This window comes from Dermochelys coriacea, chromosome 2, assembly GCF_009764565.3.
Source record: "Dermochelys coriacea isolate rDerCor1 chromosome 2, rDerCor1.pri.v4, whole genome shotgun sequence".
Taxonomy (NCBI): Eukaryota; Metazoa; Chordata; order Testudines; family Dermochelyidae; genus Dermochelys; species Dermochelys coriacea.
In genome coordinates, this window is record NC_050069.1 from 270,844,876 (window position 1) to 270,861,816 (window position 16,941).

General features: G+C 49.7%; 2 protein-coding genes across 2 annotated transcripts in view; one reads left to right on the plus strand and one right to left on the minus strand.

Moving 5' to 3' along the window:
* The window catches only part of LOC119850714 (zinc finger protein 845-like), a 30,316-nt gene extending 23,636 nt beyond the window's left edge, over positions 1–6,680 (plus strand). The window contains exon 7 of the mRNA XM_043507141.1: positions 2,585–6,680. Within this exon, the coding sequence (XP_043363076.1) occupies positions 2,585–4,959 (2,375 nt within the window). The 3' untranslated portion in view covers positions 4,960–6,680. The remainder of the gene's footprint in view (positions 1–2,584) is intronic.
* Positions 1–16,941, minus strand: part of LOC119850710 — an 829,101-nt gene that overhangs the window by 419,031 nt on the left and 393,129 nt on the right. The window lies entirely within an intron of this gene.

The following is a 16,941-nucleotide window of genomic DNA, read 5'->3' on the forward strand; positions in this document are numbered from 1 at the left end:
TTTCCCCAGCCCTGCTCCACTCTAGGTACCCTGTTGAGCTCCCAGTGCAGCCAGGCCCATCTCTCTCCACAGCTAGAAAGAGACTGCCTGAGTGCCTGGCCCACAGCTTTTTATAGGGCCAGCTGTGGCCTGATTGGGGCGAGGCCCCAGCTGTGGCTGCTTCCCCGTCAGCCTAGCCCTTGGCTCGCAGCCCCAGCCCTCTCCCAGGGCTGGCTGTAACCCTTTCAGGCCCGGAGCGGGTGACCACCCCGCTACAAGGGGCCTATCATTTTCAGGCTGTTGGCTGTTTGCAAACTGTTTGTTTGATGATTTCTATTCAATATTAGTGCTTCTAATAGTGCTATATGGTTGGACAAATTAAGACACATGATATTGTGTGTGCTTCCTGTTTGGGAGAATAGCAAATAAGAAATCAAGAATAGCAAATGATTAATATCACGCTTTCTGGTATGGATTTTCCTACTCAATCTTTTCTGTGAAAATTTTTGGAATTTAGGGTAATTTTTACAATACAGTAGACTCTCACAATTACGAACACCAGAGTTACGAACTGACCAGTCAACCACACACCTTATTTGGAACCGGAAGTGCACAATCAGGCAGCAGCAGAGACCTTGAAAAAAAAACCCACCAAAGACAGTACAGTCCTGTGTTAAACGTAAACTACTAAAAAAATAAAGGTTTCAGAGTAGCAGCCGTGTTAGTCTGTATTCGTAAAAAGAAAAGGAGGACTTGTGGCACCTTAGAGACCAACACATTTATTTGATCATAAGCTGTCGTGAGCTACAGCTCACTTCATCGGATGCATTCGGTGGAAAATACAGTGGGGAGATTTATATACACACACAGAGAACATGAAACAATGGGTTTTATCATACACACTGTAAGGAGAGTGATCGCTTAAGATGAGCTATTACCAGCAGGAGGGGAAGGGGGGAAGGAAGAAAACCTTTAGTAGTGATAATCAAGGTGGGCCATTTCCAGCAGTTGACAAGAACGTCTGAGGAACAGTGAGGGGATGGGGGGGAATAACATGGGGAAATAGTTTTACTTTGTATAATGACCCATCCACTCCCAGTCTCTATTCAAGCCTAAATTAATTGTATCCAGTTTGCAAATTAATTCCAATTCAGCAGTCTCTCCTTGGAGTCTGTTTTTGAAGTTTTTTTTGTTGAAGGATAGCCACTCTCAGGTCTGTAATCGAGTGACCAGAGAGATTGAAGTGTTCTCCGACTGGTTTTTGAATGTTATAATTCTTGACGTCTGATATGTGTCCATTTATTCTTTTACGTAGAGACTGTCCAGTTTGGCCAATGTACATGGCAGAGGGGCATTGCTGGCACATGATGGCATCTATCACATTGGTAGATGCGCAGGTGAACGAGCCTCTGATAGTGTGGCTGATGTGATTAGGCCCTATGATGGTGTCCCCTGAATAGATATGTGGACAGAGTTGGCAACGGGCTTTGTTGCAAGGATAGGTTCCTGGATTAGTGGTTCTGTTGTGTGGTGTGTGGTTGTTGGTGAGTATTTGCTTCAGGTTGGGGGGCTGTCTGTAAGCAAGGACTGGCCTGTCTCCCAAGATCTGTGAGAGCGATGGGTCGTCCTTCAGGATAGGTTGTAGATCCTTGATGATGCGTTGGAGAGGTTTTAGTTGGGGGCTGAAGGTGATGGCTAGTGGCGTTCTGTTATTTTCTTTTTTCTAAAAAAAATTAAGGGAAAGTTTAAAAAAAAAGTTTTGACAAAGCAAGGAAGCTGTTTCTGTGCTTGTTTTATTTAAATTAAGATGGTTAAAAGCAGCATTTCTTCTGCACAGTAAAGTTTCAGAGCGGCATTAAGTCAATGTTCAGTTATAAACTTTTGAAGGAACAAGCCTAACGCTTTGTGCAGAGTTACGAACATTTCAGAGTTACGAACAACCTCCATTCCTGAGGGGCTTGTAATTCTGCGGTTCTGCTGTATGTGACAGTCATCTTAATCTTCCTAAGTAACCAGCAGTGTGACCTTATGGCTCACTGCAAACTGATGTGACCTGACAGCATTTTTTAAAATCTATATTTCATACATGCCACCTAGTATTCAAATAATAAAGATGATCCTAGGAGCAATTTTTCTGTAACCAGCAAATTCTAAGAAATCATGGAAAGGAGGAAGCAGCATGTATAGTGGGAGTAAGGTCTCCTGAGTTGTCTTCCCAGCTTTCTGTCATTAACCTAGTGTGTGACCTCTGCCAAGCCACTCGATCTCACTGTGCCTCAGTGAGCCGCTCTGTAAAATGGGTATGATACCAGTACTGCTTACCTGCCTAACTCACAGCATGGGTTTTGGGGACTAGATAATGCCAGTAAAATGCTTTGCGGTCCTAACATGGAGGCAACATCCTGTTGGCATGATGACTTCCTACAAAAGTTCAAAATCTTTTAAACCTTGTATCTGTAGACCTGGAGGTGGTACAAGGGGCCTATAGCCAGTGCTGCTGTGAGACACACCTTCATGGGATTACACTGGAAATCAGAAAGAGTTGATATTAAGAGTTTTACCTTCCCTTGCAATAATATTCTGCACTCTCGTCTCTGTGTTGTAGATGATGACAACTTTACTATAAAATCAGAACCTCCTGACCCCTTACCAGAGAGATCAGAAGAGAGTCTCTCCATGTCTCCAGACTGGAGAAATGCCTACAAGATCCAGTGCAAGCCACAAAGGCAACAGATGTACCATGCAGGAGCCAAGCATGAGAAGCTAACTATAAAATTAGAGCCAAGTGAGCCCTCATCAGAAAAGTCTGAAAAAGATCTTTCCACATCTTCAGACATCTACAGGATCCAGTGCAAACCAGAAAAGCAGCAGATGAACCTCACCAGAGCAGAGAGTGAGAACCTTACAGTGAAATTAGACTCACCCGAACTATCACCTGAACAATTCAAAGACACTGTTCTTGAGTCTTCGGATTGGGACAGCATCTTCGGGATCCCTTGCAAATCAGGAAGGCAGCCAGTGAGCCCCATTGAAGCAACCCATGAGACCTCTGTTATAAAACTGGAGGTACCGGACCGATCATCAGAAACACGGCAAGAGAATGTGGCCATGAATTCAGACTGGGGGAATGTCTGCAGGCTCCCATGCAGATCACAAAGGCAGCTGAGGAGCACTCTAGAGGCTGAGGCTGAACAATCCAGCTTTGGCAACATGAAGAATTTTGCACTTTTCCAAGAACACCTGAAGAGAGAAATGCCATACGTGTGCATGGAATACGAAGACAACTTTGCAGATCAGGTTGGCCTGGAACCACACCAGGGAAAGCTCCCACTGGAGGCTCCGTTTAACTGGACTGATTGCGGCAGCAGCTTTGGGCCAATGTCCCTTCTCATGACTCATCAGAAAACCCACATGGGAGTGAGGCCGTACATCTGCACCGAGTGCAAGAAGGGCTTCAATCACAAACAAGACCTGATACGGCATTACCGTATCCACACGGGAGAGAGGCCCTATCAGTGCACTGAATGCGGGAGAAGCTTCATCCAGAAAACGCATCTTATAACGCACTTCCGAATCCACACGGGCGAGAGGCCGTTTCCATGCACCGAGTGTGGGAAAAACTTCAGGAAGAAAACCCACCTGATGCGGCACCAGAGGACTCACTCGGGAACTCGGCCGTTTCCCTGCTCTGTATGCCAGAAGAACTTCAGCCACAAGCAAGATCTCGCCAGGCACCAGCAGATCCACACAGGGGAACGGCCGTTCACGTGCACCGAGTGTGGGAAGAACTTCAGCTGGAAGAAGAATCTCATCACCCACCAGCGTATCCACACGGGGGAGCGGCCTTTCAGCTGCGTCAAGTGTGGGAAGAGCTTCAGCTGGAAGAAATACCTCATCACGCACCAGAAGACCCATGAGGAGAAGAGACTGTACAACTGCCCTCACTGCGACAGGAGCTTCTGCCAGAAGTCCGTGCTCACCATGCACCAGAAGACGCACCTCGAGAGGCGATCCTACACCTGCGCCATATGTCAGAGGAGCTTTGGCCACAAGCAGGACCTCATAAGGCACCACCGGATCCACACCGGAGAGAGACCCTTCACCTGCAGCGAATGCGGGAAGAGCTTCAGCCAGAAGACTCACCTGGTTACCCACTTCAGGATCCACACAGGTGAGAGGCCATTCCTGTGCAGCGAATGCGGGAAAGGGTTTAGCAAGAAAACCCACCTGATGAGGCACCAGCAAATCCACACAGGGGAACGGCCCTTCAGGTGCACCCAGTGCGACAAAGGCTTCAGCTGCAAGAAGAACCTCCTTACCCACCAGCTGATGCACTCGGGGGACGTGACCCTCTATGCCTGCACCGAGTGTGAGAAGAGCTTCACCTGGAAGAAGAACCTCATCACCCACCAGAAGATCCACGCGGGGAAGAAGCCGTTCGTCTGCACCGAGTGCGGGAAGAGCTTCAGCCAGAAAACCCACCTGAACGCCCACCAGCGCATCCATACCGGAGAGCGGCCCTTCCCCTGTGCCCAGTGCGGGAAGGCCTTCAGCCAGAAGTCCATCCTCATCACACACCAGAAGACCCACCTGGGCAGCCGGCCCTATGCCTGCACAGAGTGCGAGAAGAGATTCAGCCACAAGCAGGACCTGAAGAGACACCTGAGGATCCACACAGGAGAGAGGCCCTATGCATGCACCGAGTGCGGCAAGAGCTTCAACCAGAGGACACACCTCATCACGCACTACAGGATCCACACTGGGGAGAGGCCCTTCCCCTGCGACCTCTGCGGGAAGCGCTTCAGTAAGAAAACACACCTCATGAGGCACCAGAGAGTGCACGCAGTGGTAAAGCCGCACATGCGCTTACTCAACATGGGGGCCATCGCCATGGGGAGCCAGATTTCAGTCTCGGTTGGAAGTCCTATCTCACTCGGGGATCCGCTGAAGGAGGAGACCATATACATTTACCAGCTGTGAAAGAAGAGCAACACTAGACACCTGCCCAATGGAGCTGAGCAAGGAAGGTGCAAAGAAGAAGCTTCTTGTAAAATAACCACTCAGAATCCAGACACTGCTGAATGTGAGAGAAGCTTCACTCTTGCTCCACAGCAAGGCCACATGCCTGGACCCAGTATGCAGGAGCAGGTCCAGTCTAACCGTCCAGCTCCTGTTCCCACCAACAAATGCACACAGAGCAGAATCCGTGTCTATTTATCAGGCTGAAGTCTGCAGATAAGCTTTATAGCACTCCAGGGACCAGCCTAGTGCTGGGACTCTAGAGGAAAGGTTCGTCTCCTCTCTAAGGTTAATTAGTGGCCTCACACAAAGAACATACTTTGGCCCAAATTTGCAGCAAGTTGCCTTAGTTGTGCATGCAGAAGTTGAGTGCATCTATCTGTGCCCCCAAAAGTGCATCAGCCTATGCAAGATGAGCAACTGCATGCACAAAGCATGCTTGGGATGCAATATTTGTAAGCACAGTTAAAGAGTCCCCCTGGAAACACGTCTCTTTGTATCCTGGATGTAAGAAGAACGTCCATCACAACTAGACATTTTAAAGGTCACAAGACAGTCCACATAGACATTCACAGGAATCTACCGGGAGGAATATAAGCTTCACTACTAGGTCCCGCTTAAGTCTACTCTGCAGATCTGAACCAGGAGAGCAAAGACAGAACTGCAATGCATATGTGAAAAGCTGCTATCGATGTTTATATGTAAATTACAAATGGGATCATCGCAGGAATCAACAAACAACAAAGACTGCCCTCAATTGTACAGTAACCCCTGAAAACGTGAGAAATGGGGGGACACAGCGTCCAGCATGTAGAATGTTTTCAAAAGAAGAGGAGTAAAGGAATAACCAAGATACCCTGTTATCACCTCTGTCAGCCACTCCCCTGCACCCCATATCTGCAGGGTGGCAGAGGACACTGAACATGAATTGGCAGGAAGCCGTAGTGGGAAACTGTTTTGAACAGAACCATCATTTCTCCTTGAACTGCTCCTGGAAGTACTGGAGAGTGTTTCAGTGGCGCATCAGCACATGCTGCAGTGACCAAACCAGGGGCTTTCCATTCAGACCATGGGAATGTCTACCTAGCTCTTCTCTCATTTGGCTCGTATCTCCGCAGCGGAGAGCAGCTCGATGGGATTCAGAACCGGGCGCACCATGAGAGTCCGAGCACCGTCTGCTTCCCCACAGGGACCCAAGGCTGTTGTTGCAGACGTTAGATCTAGCTTGCAAAACGAGCGTGCTGAGTATCAGACACGCTCACCAGCGTCTAGCCATGACACACTAACGGCTTAAATTCGTCCGGAGCAGACCTCTGGTAAATATTCCCAAGCCCCAGTGCCACCCTCTGGCGTGGAGCCCCCACACCTTCCCTGAGCCCTGGTGTGCCCTCCTTCTCCTCCCCCCATTGCGGCTATATCCCAGAGCCCCACCACAGGACAGAATCCCTGAGCTCACCCCACCAGCCCAGTGGCTGAAGCCCTGAGCCTCCCCTCCACCCTGCTGGGCCCTGGAGTTTTTATAGCATGGGGGGGGCACTCCGAAAAATAATCTGTAAGAATTTAAGCTCTGCCCACTAATACTATAGCCTCTGCTACAGGGGATAGTGTTATACCAATAAAATAAAAACCAGCAGGATCTTATTAAAAGGGAAAAGGCAAAATACTACATTTATTGTGAATACAGAAAGAATCATAGTAAGCAGTTAGTTATAGCGATAACATTCCATTCAATTTCATATTTATTCACACACACACACAGGTTCTGCAAGGTTGTTATCATAGTTACCAGCCTTAGAGTTGCTCATGCCAAGCCACTGGCCAGGTGGCCTGGACATGAGGAGGGAGCAGGGCCTTGTCAGATGCTCATCTGATGCTCCTGGAAGTTGGTTTGCAGAATCAGACCCCAAAGGTCTCACTTTCTAGAGTCCATTTTTATAGGAATTTCTTCCTCTGCCAGTCTATGGGAATTGCTTCATCATGCTGTTGCTGAATTAATCAGCAGATGGCAAATTACTGACAGCTCCCTGCTGCCAGATGTTATCTTGTTCTTTGGTTCTCCCATCCTTGAAGCTGTTGGGTGGATTCCAGTCTGCCCTCCGGGGGTCCTCTGGTTATTTCCACTTGACGCCTCCTTCAGCCGATGGACACTGGCTTCTTAGGCTGGCACCTCCCTGATCATTCAGTTGTTATCCATACCAAGCAACCATCCACATACATCCTCTATCTCTATTTTAATCACAATTGTTAACAAAGCGAGATGAATACAACAAAAGGGCGGGGAGTCTCTGGGTGCTGTTTCTGTTGTTACAAAGAATTGCTCTGAGGACAGACTCTGTCTTAGGATGTACTAACACAATTAGCAGCTTGCAAGCTTCACACATAGAGGGAGAGAAACAGTACCAAAAACCAAGAGACCTCTTAATTAGTAATACCCTGGAATTTAAACTATGGGGAATCAAACTCATGTGATTTTAATACAGAACTACTTTAATATGATCCAACAATAGCAGAGACTTTGGTTCCTAACGTACAACACGAAGACTTGTTCCTCCACAGAAGCAGAGAATATCTAAAGTCACATTCGGTGTCCTGCATAAAGTACTGGTACATTGTCGTGAAAGTGATGGTACGACTGATGTTACTGCACTTAACTCTCTCCGGTGGTCTAGGGGCCAGAGTCTGAGCTGTCCAGCATCTAGGGGCTTGTCTCTTCTCCCCACATCGCTGTAGTATCTGAAAGCCTCCAAGTAAAACCAACCCCCCTATTGCTGCCATTGGAGGGTTTTAAGAGCAGGTTGGACAAACCCTGTCAGGGATGGTCTAGTTATTATGTAGTCCTGCCGTGAGTGCAGGGGACTGGACTAGGTGACCTCTCGAGGTCCCTTCCAGTCCTGTGGTTCTATTTCTTTCTTCCATCCCTGCAGGCGAGAAGCAGGTTTGGTGGACACACACACACACACAGCTTGGGGTAAATAAGAACATGGGTTTAAAGTTGTGCAATGTAATATACGTGGGGAGAAAGTTACTGAGAAGGGGACTGTAGAGCATCCGTGAGCTCAGAAAATACCTGCCTTGGTTTGTAAAGGCAGCGCGGAGTGAAAAGGCAGGAAATCCCCTTCTTTCTCTGCACGTTGTAACAGTCACTGAAAGAGCTTCCCTCGGTGGTTCATGTGCCACGCTGAACCGGCCGCATCGGGCTGGAATTTGCTGCTCGTTGTAAATGGAGCGAATTTGATCTGGAACCCACTGAGGAAGAATCAGTGTTAACTGCTCCACCCCCCCAGTGCTGTTTCGACAGGGTCCTACCTATCTGGCCACACTCACACTCTAGGTAAAGTCCCATAGCAGCAGGCCTGCCAACGCGGGGCAGGAGGGGGCAAAGGGGGCAATTGCCCAGGGGCCCATGGCCCCGACCCCGAGCACCAACTCCGCAACTCCCATTGGCTGGGAACTGCAGGGATCAGTGTCTGCGGGCAGCAGCGCACAGAGACACCCTAAGCCCCCCGCCTAGGAGCCGCTGCGAGAGGGGTGTGTGGGTCGCTTTCGAGAGCCGCCCAAGGTAAGTGCTGACCCCCTCCTACACCCCAGTCCTCTGCCCCAGCCTAGAGCCCTCACCCCCTCCTGCCCCAAACTCCCTCCCAGAGCCCCAACCCCCTCCTGCACCCCAACATTCTGCCCCAGCCCAGAGACCAACCCCTCACCCCCTCCTGCACCCAAGCTCCCTCTCAAGGCCTGCACCCCAACCCCCTGCCCCAGTCCAGAGCCTACACCCCCTCCCACATCCAAACTCCCTCCCAGAGCCTGCACCCCCACCGCAGCCTGGTGAAAGTGAGCGAGGGTAGGGGAAAGCGAGCGACAGAGGGTGGATGGAGTGAGCAGGGGCGGGGCCTCACAGAAGGGGTGGGATGGGTGGGGAAAGTGGAGGGGGCTGGGCAAGTGTCTTTGGGTTTGCACAATTAGACAGTTGGCAACCCTACCAGGCGGGCATGTGCAAGCCCTGGCTGTGCCAGAAGTAGGGTAACCAGATAGCAAATGTGAAAAATGGGGACGGGGTGGGAGGTAATAGGCACCTATATAAGACAAAGCCCCAAATGTCAGGACTGTCCCTATAAAATCGGGACATCTGGTCACCCTAAGCCAGAAGAGCACACCCAGCAGCACAGCCCGCTGGGCACCAGCCAGCACAGGTGGCACCGCCCAAATGTCAGGCGGACCATGTCTGCGTGGGCCCAACTTGTGTGTGCACAGGGGCCATTGACTGGTTTGCGCAGGGACCTGGAATTGCTGCCAGCCGGTCGGCCTGCATAGCAGCGTACAGAGTTACAGTCTCACCTGTACAGCAGCATGTCTGTATTGTCATTTTGTAAATAAAAATAGTCCCTGTACAAACCAATGTGTTTCAGTGGTGAGGTTAAAATAACACACCATGAATTACACATCAGCACAGCAGCGAGGGCCGGGTACTGTAAGGTGCTGACAGCCTTCTCCCGTGACATCAAGAGCACACAGCCCCTTGAGACAACAGGCCCTGGGTACCTCATACACAATTGCTAAATATTCCTTCTCTGTGTACACGGCCTGTTTGCGAGCAGGAGGCGCTAGGGTGGAGATCAGAAGCTGGTGGCTTTGAGGGATGGCGATTTGGGATTCTTGGCTGGAGAGTTTTCTACCAACATCTGAACCACAGAGCCATCTTGACCTGCTCTGAGCAAGTTAAGACAACGTGGTGATGACAGCACCTGTGCCCTGTCTACACTAGCACGCCCACTGTTGCTACCACAACTTCCACTGGCTTCAGTAGGCATTGGATTAGCCCCCCCCCCCCCCCCCGACAAGCAGCTATAGCAAATCATGGAGGTACTAACGTTGGAAGGGCATTTTTCCCCGGAATCCCATGTTGTGTCCGGAGTCAGACTTTGATGCTCAGCTCCCCCTATGGGCATAGACCTGGGGCAAAATTCTGACCATTTGCTTGAACCTCTGTGCAGGATGATACGGGACCACGTATGGAGACTTCCCCCTCGGCAAAGAAGAATGACACAGAGTACGTTAGACACTGCAACAGCCAGCAAAGCTGGCATTAGCCACGATGACTTTAGCTTCTTAAGAGTGTAAAAGTAAATGAAAATGTTAATTGCAGTAGAGACAAAATGTCTCTCTCCCTCCATCTACATGCATAATTCTCACTATTGCACCTGGCTTCCAATCATTAAGAAAACAAAACTCCACCGGTCTTTAAATACTAGCACATCTTGTCAGATTCTGTTCAGGGCTTGGATTTTTCCGTGGTTTCTTTCTCCCTTCTTGTACATGCTCCAAGAGATTAAAATATTGATGATAATGAAAACATACACACTTAAAACACCACCACCAAGGTGACACAATGGCCCCCCAAGGAGTCACATCTCGCCCTCAAAACAGAATTGTCTAATTATAAAGCCAGTGCAGCAAAGAATATTAATGTAATGCTTTTGTAGTAAGCTTTGGACTTCTCGGGGGAAGGGTGTAAAGCTGCATTTCTGTTTTCCCATATAACAATTTCATAAATTCATAAGAACGGCCAGGCTGGGTCAGACCAAAGGTCCATCTAGCCCAGTATCTTGTCTTCTGACAGTGGCCAAGGCCAGGTGCCCCAGAGGGAATGAACAGAACAGGTCATCAAGTGATCCATCCCCTGCCACCCATCCCCAGCTTCTGGCAAACAGAGGCTAGGGACACCATCTTGCCCATCCCAGCTAATAGCCATTGATGGACCTGTCCTCCATGAACTTATCTTGTTCTTTTTTGAGCCCTGTTGTAGTCTTGGCCATTACAACATACCCTAGCAAAGAGTTCCACAGGTTGACTGTGCGCTGTGTTCAGAAGTTTTAAACCTGCTGCCTATTAATTTAGATGGGTGACCCCTTGTTCTTGTGTTATGAGGAGTAAATAACATTTACTTTCTCCACACCAGTCATGATTTTATAGACCTCTATCGTATCCCCCCTTAGTCGTCTCTCTTCCAAGTTGAAAAGTTCCAGTCTTCTTAATCTCTCCTTGTACGGCAGCCGTTCCATCCCCCTGATCATTTTTGTTGCCCTTTTCTGAACCTTTTCCAATTGCAATAGAGCTTTTCTGAGATGGGGGCGACCAGTTCATAAATTCACAGATTTTGAGGCCAGAAGGCATCACTGTGATCCACTAGCCCAGCCTCTGGCATCACACAGGTCACAGACTGTCACCCTGAGCACCTTGCCATGGAAGGGGAAATTCTTCCTCTTCGTGATGCAGGGATATTAACCCTCGTGTTTCAGGTCTTCAGCCAATCACCAACTATTAGAGATCTGGATGGGACATGTACGGAGGGGAAGATTATTCCACATCTGTTACTGATGGGGTCTTACATCTTCCCCTAAAATGTTCGGAGCTGGCCAGTGTCACAGACAGGACACTAGCCTAGAAGGATCTGGGGTCTGACCCACTCTGGCAAGTCCCAGGTAAGTGACACTATTGTGATTGCATCAAGTGTTTATCTTGTAGACCAACATCCAGTTTCTAGTTAAATACTTCAAGGGAGGATGAATTTACCACTGCCCTGGGCAATCTGTTCCAATGACTGGAGACCCCCAACTCCACACCAGTGTAACTCTCACCCACCTGTGTGCTACCATGCTGCCTTATTGACTGGGAAGGGCCACACAGGACAGTTCGTTCTGCTGGCAAAAGTAGGCAACTTAATGCCCTGCTCAGCCTGATGCCATTTGCCCTGCCGATGGGTCCGTGAGCCCCCCCACGCATGCACTCGCACCATGGCACACCAGTCTGGGAGGGGCCCACGGCAGGTGATAGACTGTGACAGGAGCCATCAGGGCCTCGGGTGCAAATCGGACACATTGTGGAATGATCCAAGTCCCCAGACAGCTTTGGGGGGTGGGAGTGGGGGGGGAGACTGATTTATTCTGTATTTTGTAAACCAATCTGGAATTAAACTCTCCAAAAGCTGTCAAAATAACATTACGAACAAACACACCTACTTAAGAGTCCTGGGTGAGCGGCCGCCCCTTTGTGTCTGGCCAGGAAACTCTGGCCACCAGCGACTCAATTCCCTCGGCCACGCTCCCTACGCGGCCATCTGCTCCAGTGCACCAGAGCACTTCCCAGGGCAGGGCCACCCTCGCAACACTGCCGCGGTTCAGCTGCACCGCCGTAGTCGAGGCACCACCTCTGCCACCGAGCGGGTTCTCTGCCTGAGAGCCGGCCGCTCGCTCGATGGGGGTTAGCTTGGTTTAACTGCACTGTACCGGGGGAGGGAGGGGATTTTTCACACACCCGCCCCAGGCGACGCAATTATACTGACCTCATTTCCTCGTGCAGACCAGGCCTTAGATTTAACCTCTTCAGGGCAGGACCCATCAGTTTGCTACGTCTGGACAGGGCCCAGCACAAGGAGGCCCTGTCCTCTAGTTACTGCCACAGAACAAATGACAAACAAAGTAGGTGTGAGACAGGCACACGAGGTGTCAGTGACCCCAGGATATGGTCTAACAGCGCAAGATCAAGCCCCAGAAGCAGCCAGGGGCAGGGTAAGGTCTACACTTCAGCCTTAACACTGGCTTAGCACATGGGGCTGCTAACGTTATTTCAATTTCACTTTAATGCTCTGAATGTAGGCACGGTTCTGTCCAAAAGCCAGCGGGTGCGAGGGAAGACAGTCAGACAGGGAACATTATAGTCCCACAGGGTTTTATTCATGGGGTTTGGCTACCATTACTCTCAAGCCTTTGGCCCCCTCAACAGTGTCTTCAGGCAGCATCCGTACTAAGGAGAATAAAGAACAACCACATACTTATTTACCAGGGGAGTCACCCGGTTGGGGCATGACTGGAAACCCAAGGCAGAGGCTCAGGTGGTGGTGAAAAGTAAGGCACAATCCCGTCTGTGGGACATCTTCAAGCCTTCAGCATTATATGGTTTTGGAGGGGCAGGTGAGGGCGAGGTGAGGAGAGCTTAGAAATAAGACTGCCGTGTCACCACTTGCACCTTTTGTGCAAACCCTATGCAACAGCCCCAGCTCAGATGATGGGGCTGGTGATCTAAACACTGTGGCCTGCCACTCCAGAGCATCTCATAGGCCTTGTGTCCCACACAGTGTAGCATATATCGTGTGTCCCTACCAAGTAGTGAACAAGGGAAGGTGTGATAGCAGTGCCTCCGCTCCTTCTCCGTGCGGTACATCCTGCAGAATGCCCACCCTGGCAATTCTTGCACGCCCAAATTCCCATGGACGTGCAAGCCCCCAGTCTATGGTGTCCTACGTGCAAAATCTCAGGGGTCACAGACTGATTTCACAGGGGGTGGCAGAAGCTCACTAGTGAGACAGTCGTGCTCCCATTCAATCTCTCTCCTACGCCCTTGCTCAGCTCCCCCCGGCCTACAGGAGTTCTGTGTTCACAAGCCTGCATGCTCTGGTGGCCTCTGTTCCCTTCGTGGAGCCTCCGGTGTTTCAGGAGGTGCTGCTTCTGGGCGAAGCCCTTCCCGCAGTCCCCGCACTGGTGGGGCCGCTCCCCCGTGTGGTTCCGCTGGTGCCGGCCCAGGTTGGGCTTCTGGCTGAAGCGCTTCCCGCACTCGGGGCATGAGTAGGGCTGCTCCCCAGTGCGGATGCACTGGTGGATGATGCGGGCCGGCCACTAGCTGAAGCTTTTCCCGCAGTCGCTGCAGATGAATTGCCGCTCCCCGGGGAAGGGTCTGTGCCCCGAGGGAGGCTTCTGGAAGGCCAAGGGGTGTGGCTGGCTTCAAAGCACTTACTCTTCTGAATATTTACTGAGCCAGAGAAATGGCCCAAACTGTCACAAATCCCCTTCTTTTATTCACACTGCCTCGTTACTAATGCAGGGCACCTTGGCATCTGGGGTAAGGGAAATGCAGACACTTTTCTGGACGGATTGGGTGATTGGAGGGATTTTTAAGGCAATCTGGAGCATTTTAGCTCTAGGTCTCTGGTTCTCTGCAGTCCAAGGAGGTCATGGTGCAGGCTGTTATGTGGAAGCTGTTTGATAGCCTGTGTGAAAGGAGCTGAGGGTTTCAGCCTAGTTCCTGGTTTCAGAGTAGCAGCCATGTTAGTCTGTATTCGCAAAAAGAAAAGGAGGACTTGTGGCACCTTAGAGACTAACAAATTTATTAGAGCATAAGCTTTCGTGAGCTACAGCTCACTTCATCGGATGCATTCATCGGAAATGCATCCGATGAAGTGAGCTGTAGCTCACGAAAGCTTATGCTCTAATAAATTTGTTAGTCTCTAAGGTGCCACAAGTACTCCTTTTCTTTTAGCCTAGTTCCTGTTGCACAGGTCTCCACATCATAGAAACCACCCCACAGCCTCCATGAACTGGCCCTTGTTGGCAGTCTCAGCACACAGACCAAGGACCAGCTGAGCCATCAAGAGCCATCAATCTCCCTCCTAGGAATGATTTCTCCAAGACCCAGTGGATGGAGGCAGACGAGGGGAAGCTTGTAGTGGTGCTCTGGACTCTGCAAGGCTCTGGCTGCAGCTCCTGTCGTCAGCCCCAAACACAGTCAGGAAAGGAAACAGACCTTTGGAGGCTCTGTATTCATGCTCCTATTTCCTTGTCATGTTTGGGCAAACTTCTGCTCTCACTTATACTCAGGACTTCAGTGGAGCAGCTCCAGATTACAGGGACTCTGTCCATTTTAATTGTTTTGAAGTTCACTAATTTTGAAAACATCGCTGAGTTTCCAACAGAGCCCCCGTTACCTGGCACGTGCAGAATTTGTTTCAAAAATTCATAAGATTGTGACGTTATTGCCAGAATCTGTAAACATATAGATCACAGTTGCAACCACTGTTATATATTTGCAGCAAATATTGTCCAAAGGTTACCATGTGAGGTGTCTATGAGAAGGTTATGATTGACTGGTTATAATTATGCTATCTGTATATGTGTATCATTTTTGTAGTTAAAGTTATGAATATTGTCTGTATTTCAAACTTATTCTATGCTTCTGGGTGACACTCCAGACAAGTTGGTGTCAGTTCTGCCCAGCCTGCTTGATAGCCCATTGAGGACCATCAGCTATACAACTGACCTATCGAAAGAAGGCAGATACACCTTGGGACTCAGCAAGGTATGCAGGGACAGGCCTATGGACAGAACTCTGAAGTTTTCCCAGGCCATGTGATGGACAGCTTGTCTTTGGGACAAAGAAAGCAGAGACCACATGGCAAAAGACTATAAAAAGTTGCTGCAGCTCCTCCATCTTGTCTTCAATCCTGCTTCATACCTCTGGAGGGACTTTGCTACAAATGGAAGCTCTACACAAAGGACTGAAAGACCCATCCCAGCTGTGGATGTTCTCCAGAGACTTGATTTGAATCTGCAGTTTATTCCATTACTGCTGCAAGCCTGAACCAAGAACTTTGCCATTACTGTATGTAATTGATTCCATTTCATAGAATCATAGAATATCAGGGTTGGAAGGGACCTCAGGAGGTCATCTAGTCCAACCCCCTGCTCAAAGCAGGACCAATCCTCAACTAAATCATCCCAGCCAGGGCTTTGTCAAGCCTCACCTTAAAAACTTCTAAGGATGGAGATTCCACCACCTCCCTAGGTAACGCATTCCAGTGTTTCATCACCCTCCTAGTGAAAAAGTTTTTCCTAATATTCAACCTAAACCTCCCCCACTGCAGCTTGATACCATTACTCCTCGTTCTGTCATCTGCTACCATTAGAACAGTCTAGATCCATCCTCTCTGGAACCCCCTTTCAGGTAGTTGAAAGCAGCTATCAAATCCCGCCTTATTCGTCTCTTCCGCAGACTAAACAAGCCCAGTTCCCTCAGCCTCTCCTCATAAGTCATGTGTTCCAGTCCCCTCATCATTTTTGTTGCCCTCCGCTGGACGCTTTCCAATTTTTCCACATCCTTCTTGTAGTGTGGGGCCCAAAACTGGACACAGTACTCCAGATGAGGTCTCACCAATGTCGAATAGAGGTGAACGATCACGTCCCTCGATCTGCTGGCAATGCCCCTACTTATACATCCCAAAATGCCATTGGCCTTCTTAGCAACAAGGGCACACTGTTGACTCATATCCAGCTTCTCATCCACTGTAACCCCTAGGTCCTTTTCTGCAGAATTGCTGCCGAGCCATTCGATCCCTAGTTTATAGTGGTGCATGGGATTCTTCTGTCCTAAGTGCAGGACTCTGCACTTGTCCTTGTTCAACCTCATCAGATTTCTTTTGGCCCAATCCTCTAATTTGTCTAGGGCCTTCTGTATCCTATCCCTACCCTCCAGTGTATCTACCTCTCCTCCCAGTTTAGTATCATCTGCAAACTTGCTGAGGGTGCAATCCACACCATCCTCCAGATCATTTATGAAGATATTGAACAAAACCGGCCCAAGGACCGACCCTTGGGGCACTCCACTTGATACCGGCTGCCAACTAGACATGGAGCCATTGATCGCTACCCGTTGAGCCTGACAATCTAGCCAAATTTCTATCCACTGTGACAAAGCTCTGTCCTTGCCTCCGTGGGTCCCGCATTTCCTGGAGGATTTCACTAGCCTCAGAGGCTCACTGTGACCCTCCACGTAACCCTTCTCTCTCTAGAGACAAGGGTCACAGTCTACTGAGCCCTTTTCATCATAAGCCAGCGAGGGAGGTGAGGAGAAGTTATCCTTCCTTGCACAGTCTCTGTTGTCTCCCAGTCTCAGTGATTAATCAGGAGACAAAGGTGGTGGGGGGAGCCCTGGCCCACCCTCTACTCCGGGCTCCAGCCCAGGGACTCTAATAGTATCAGCTATGGTAGCTGACCTTTTAGAAACATGCCATGTACAATTCCCTGGGCTACTTCCCCCACAGCAGCCCTCACTTCCTCAAGCTCCACTTCACCCTTACCTCAGGGCCTCCTTCCTTGTGCCTGATATGGTGTGTACTGCTCA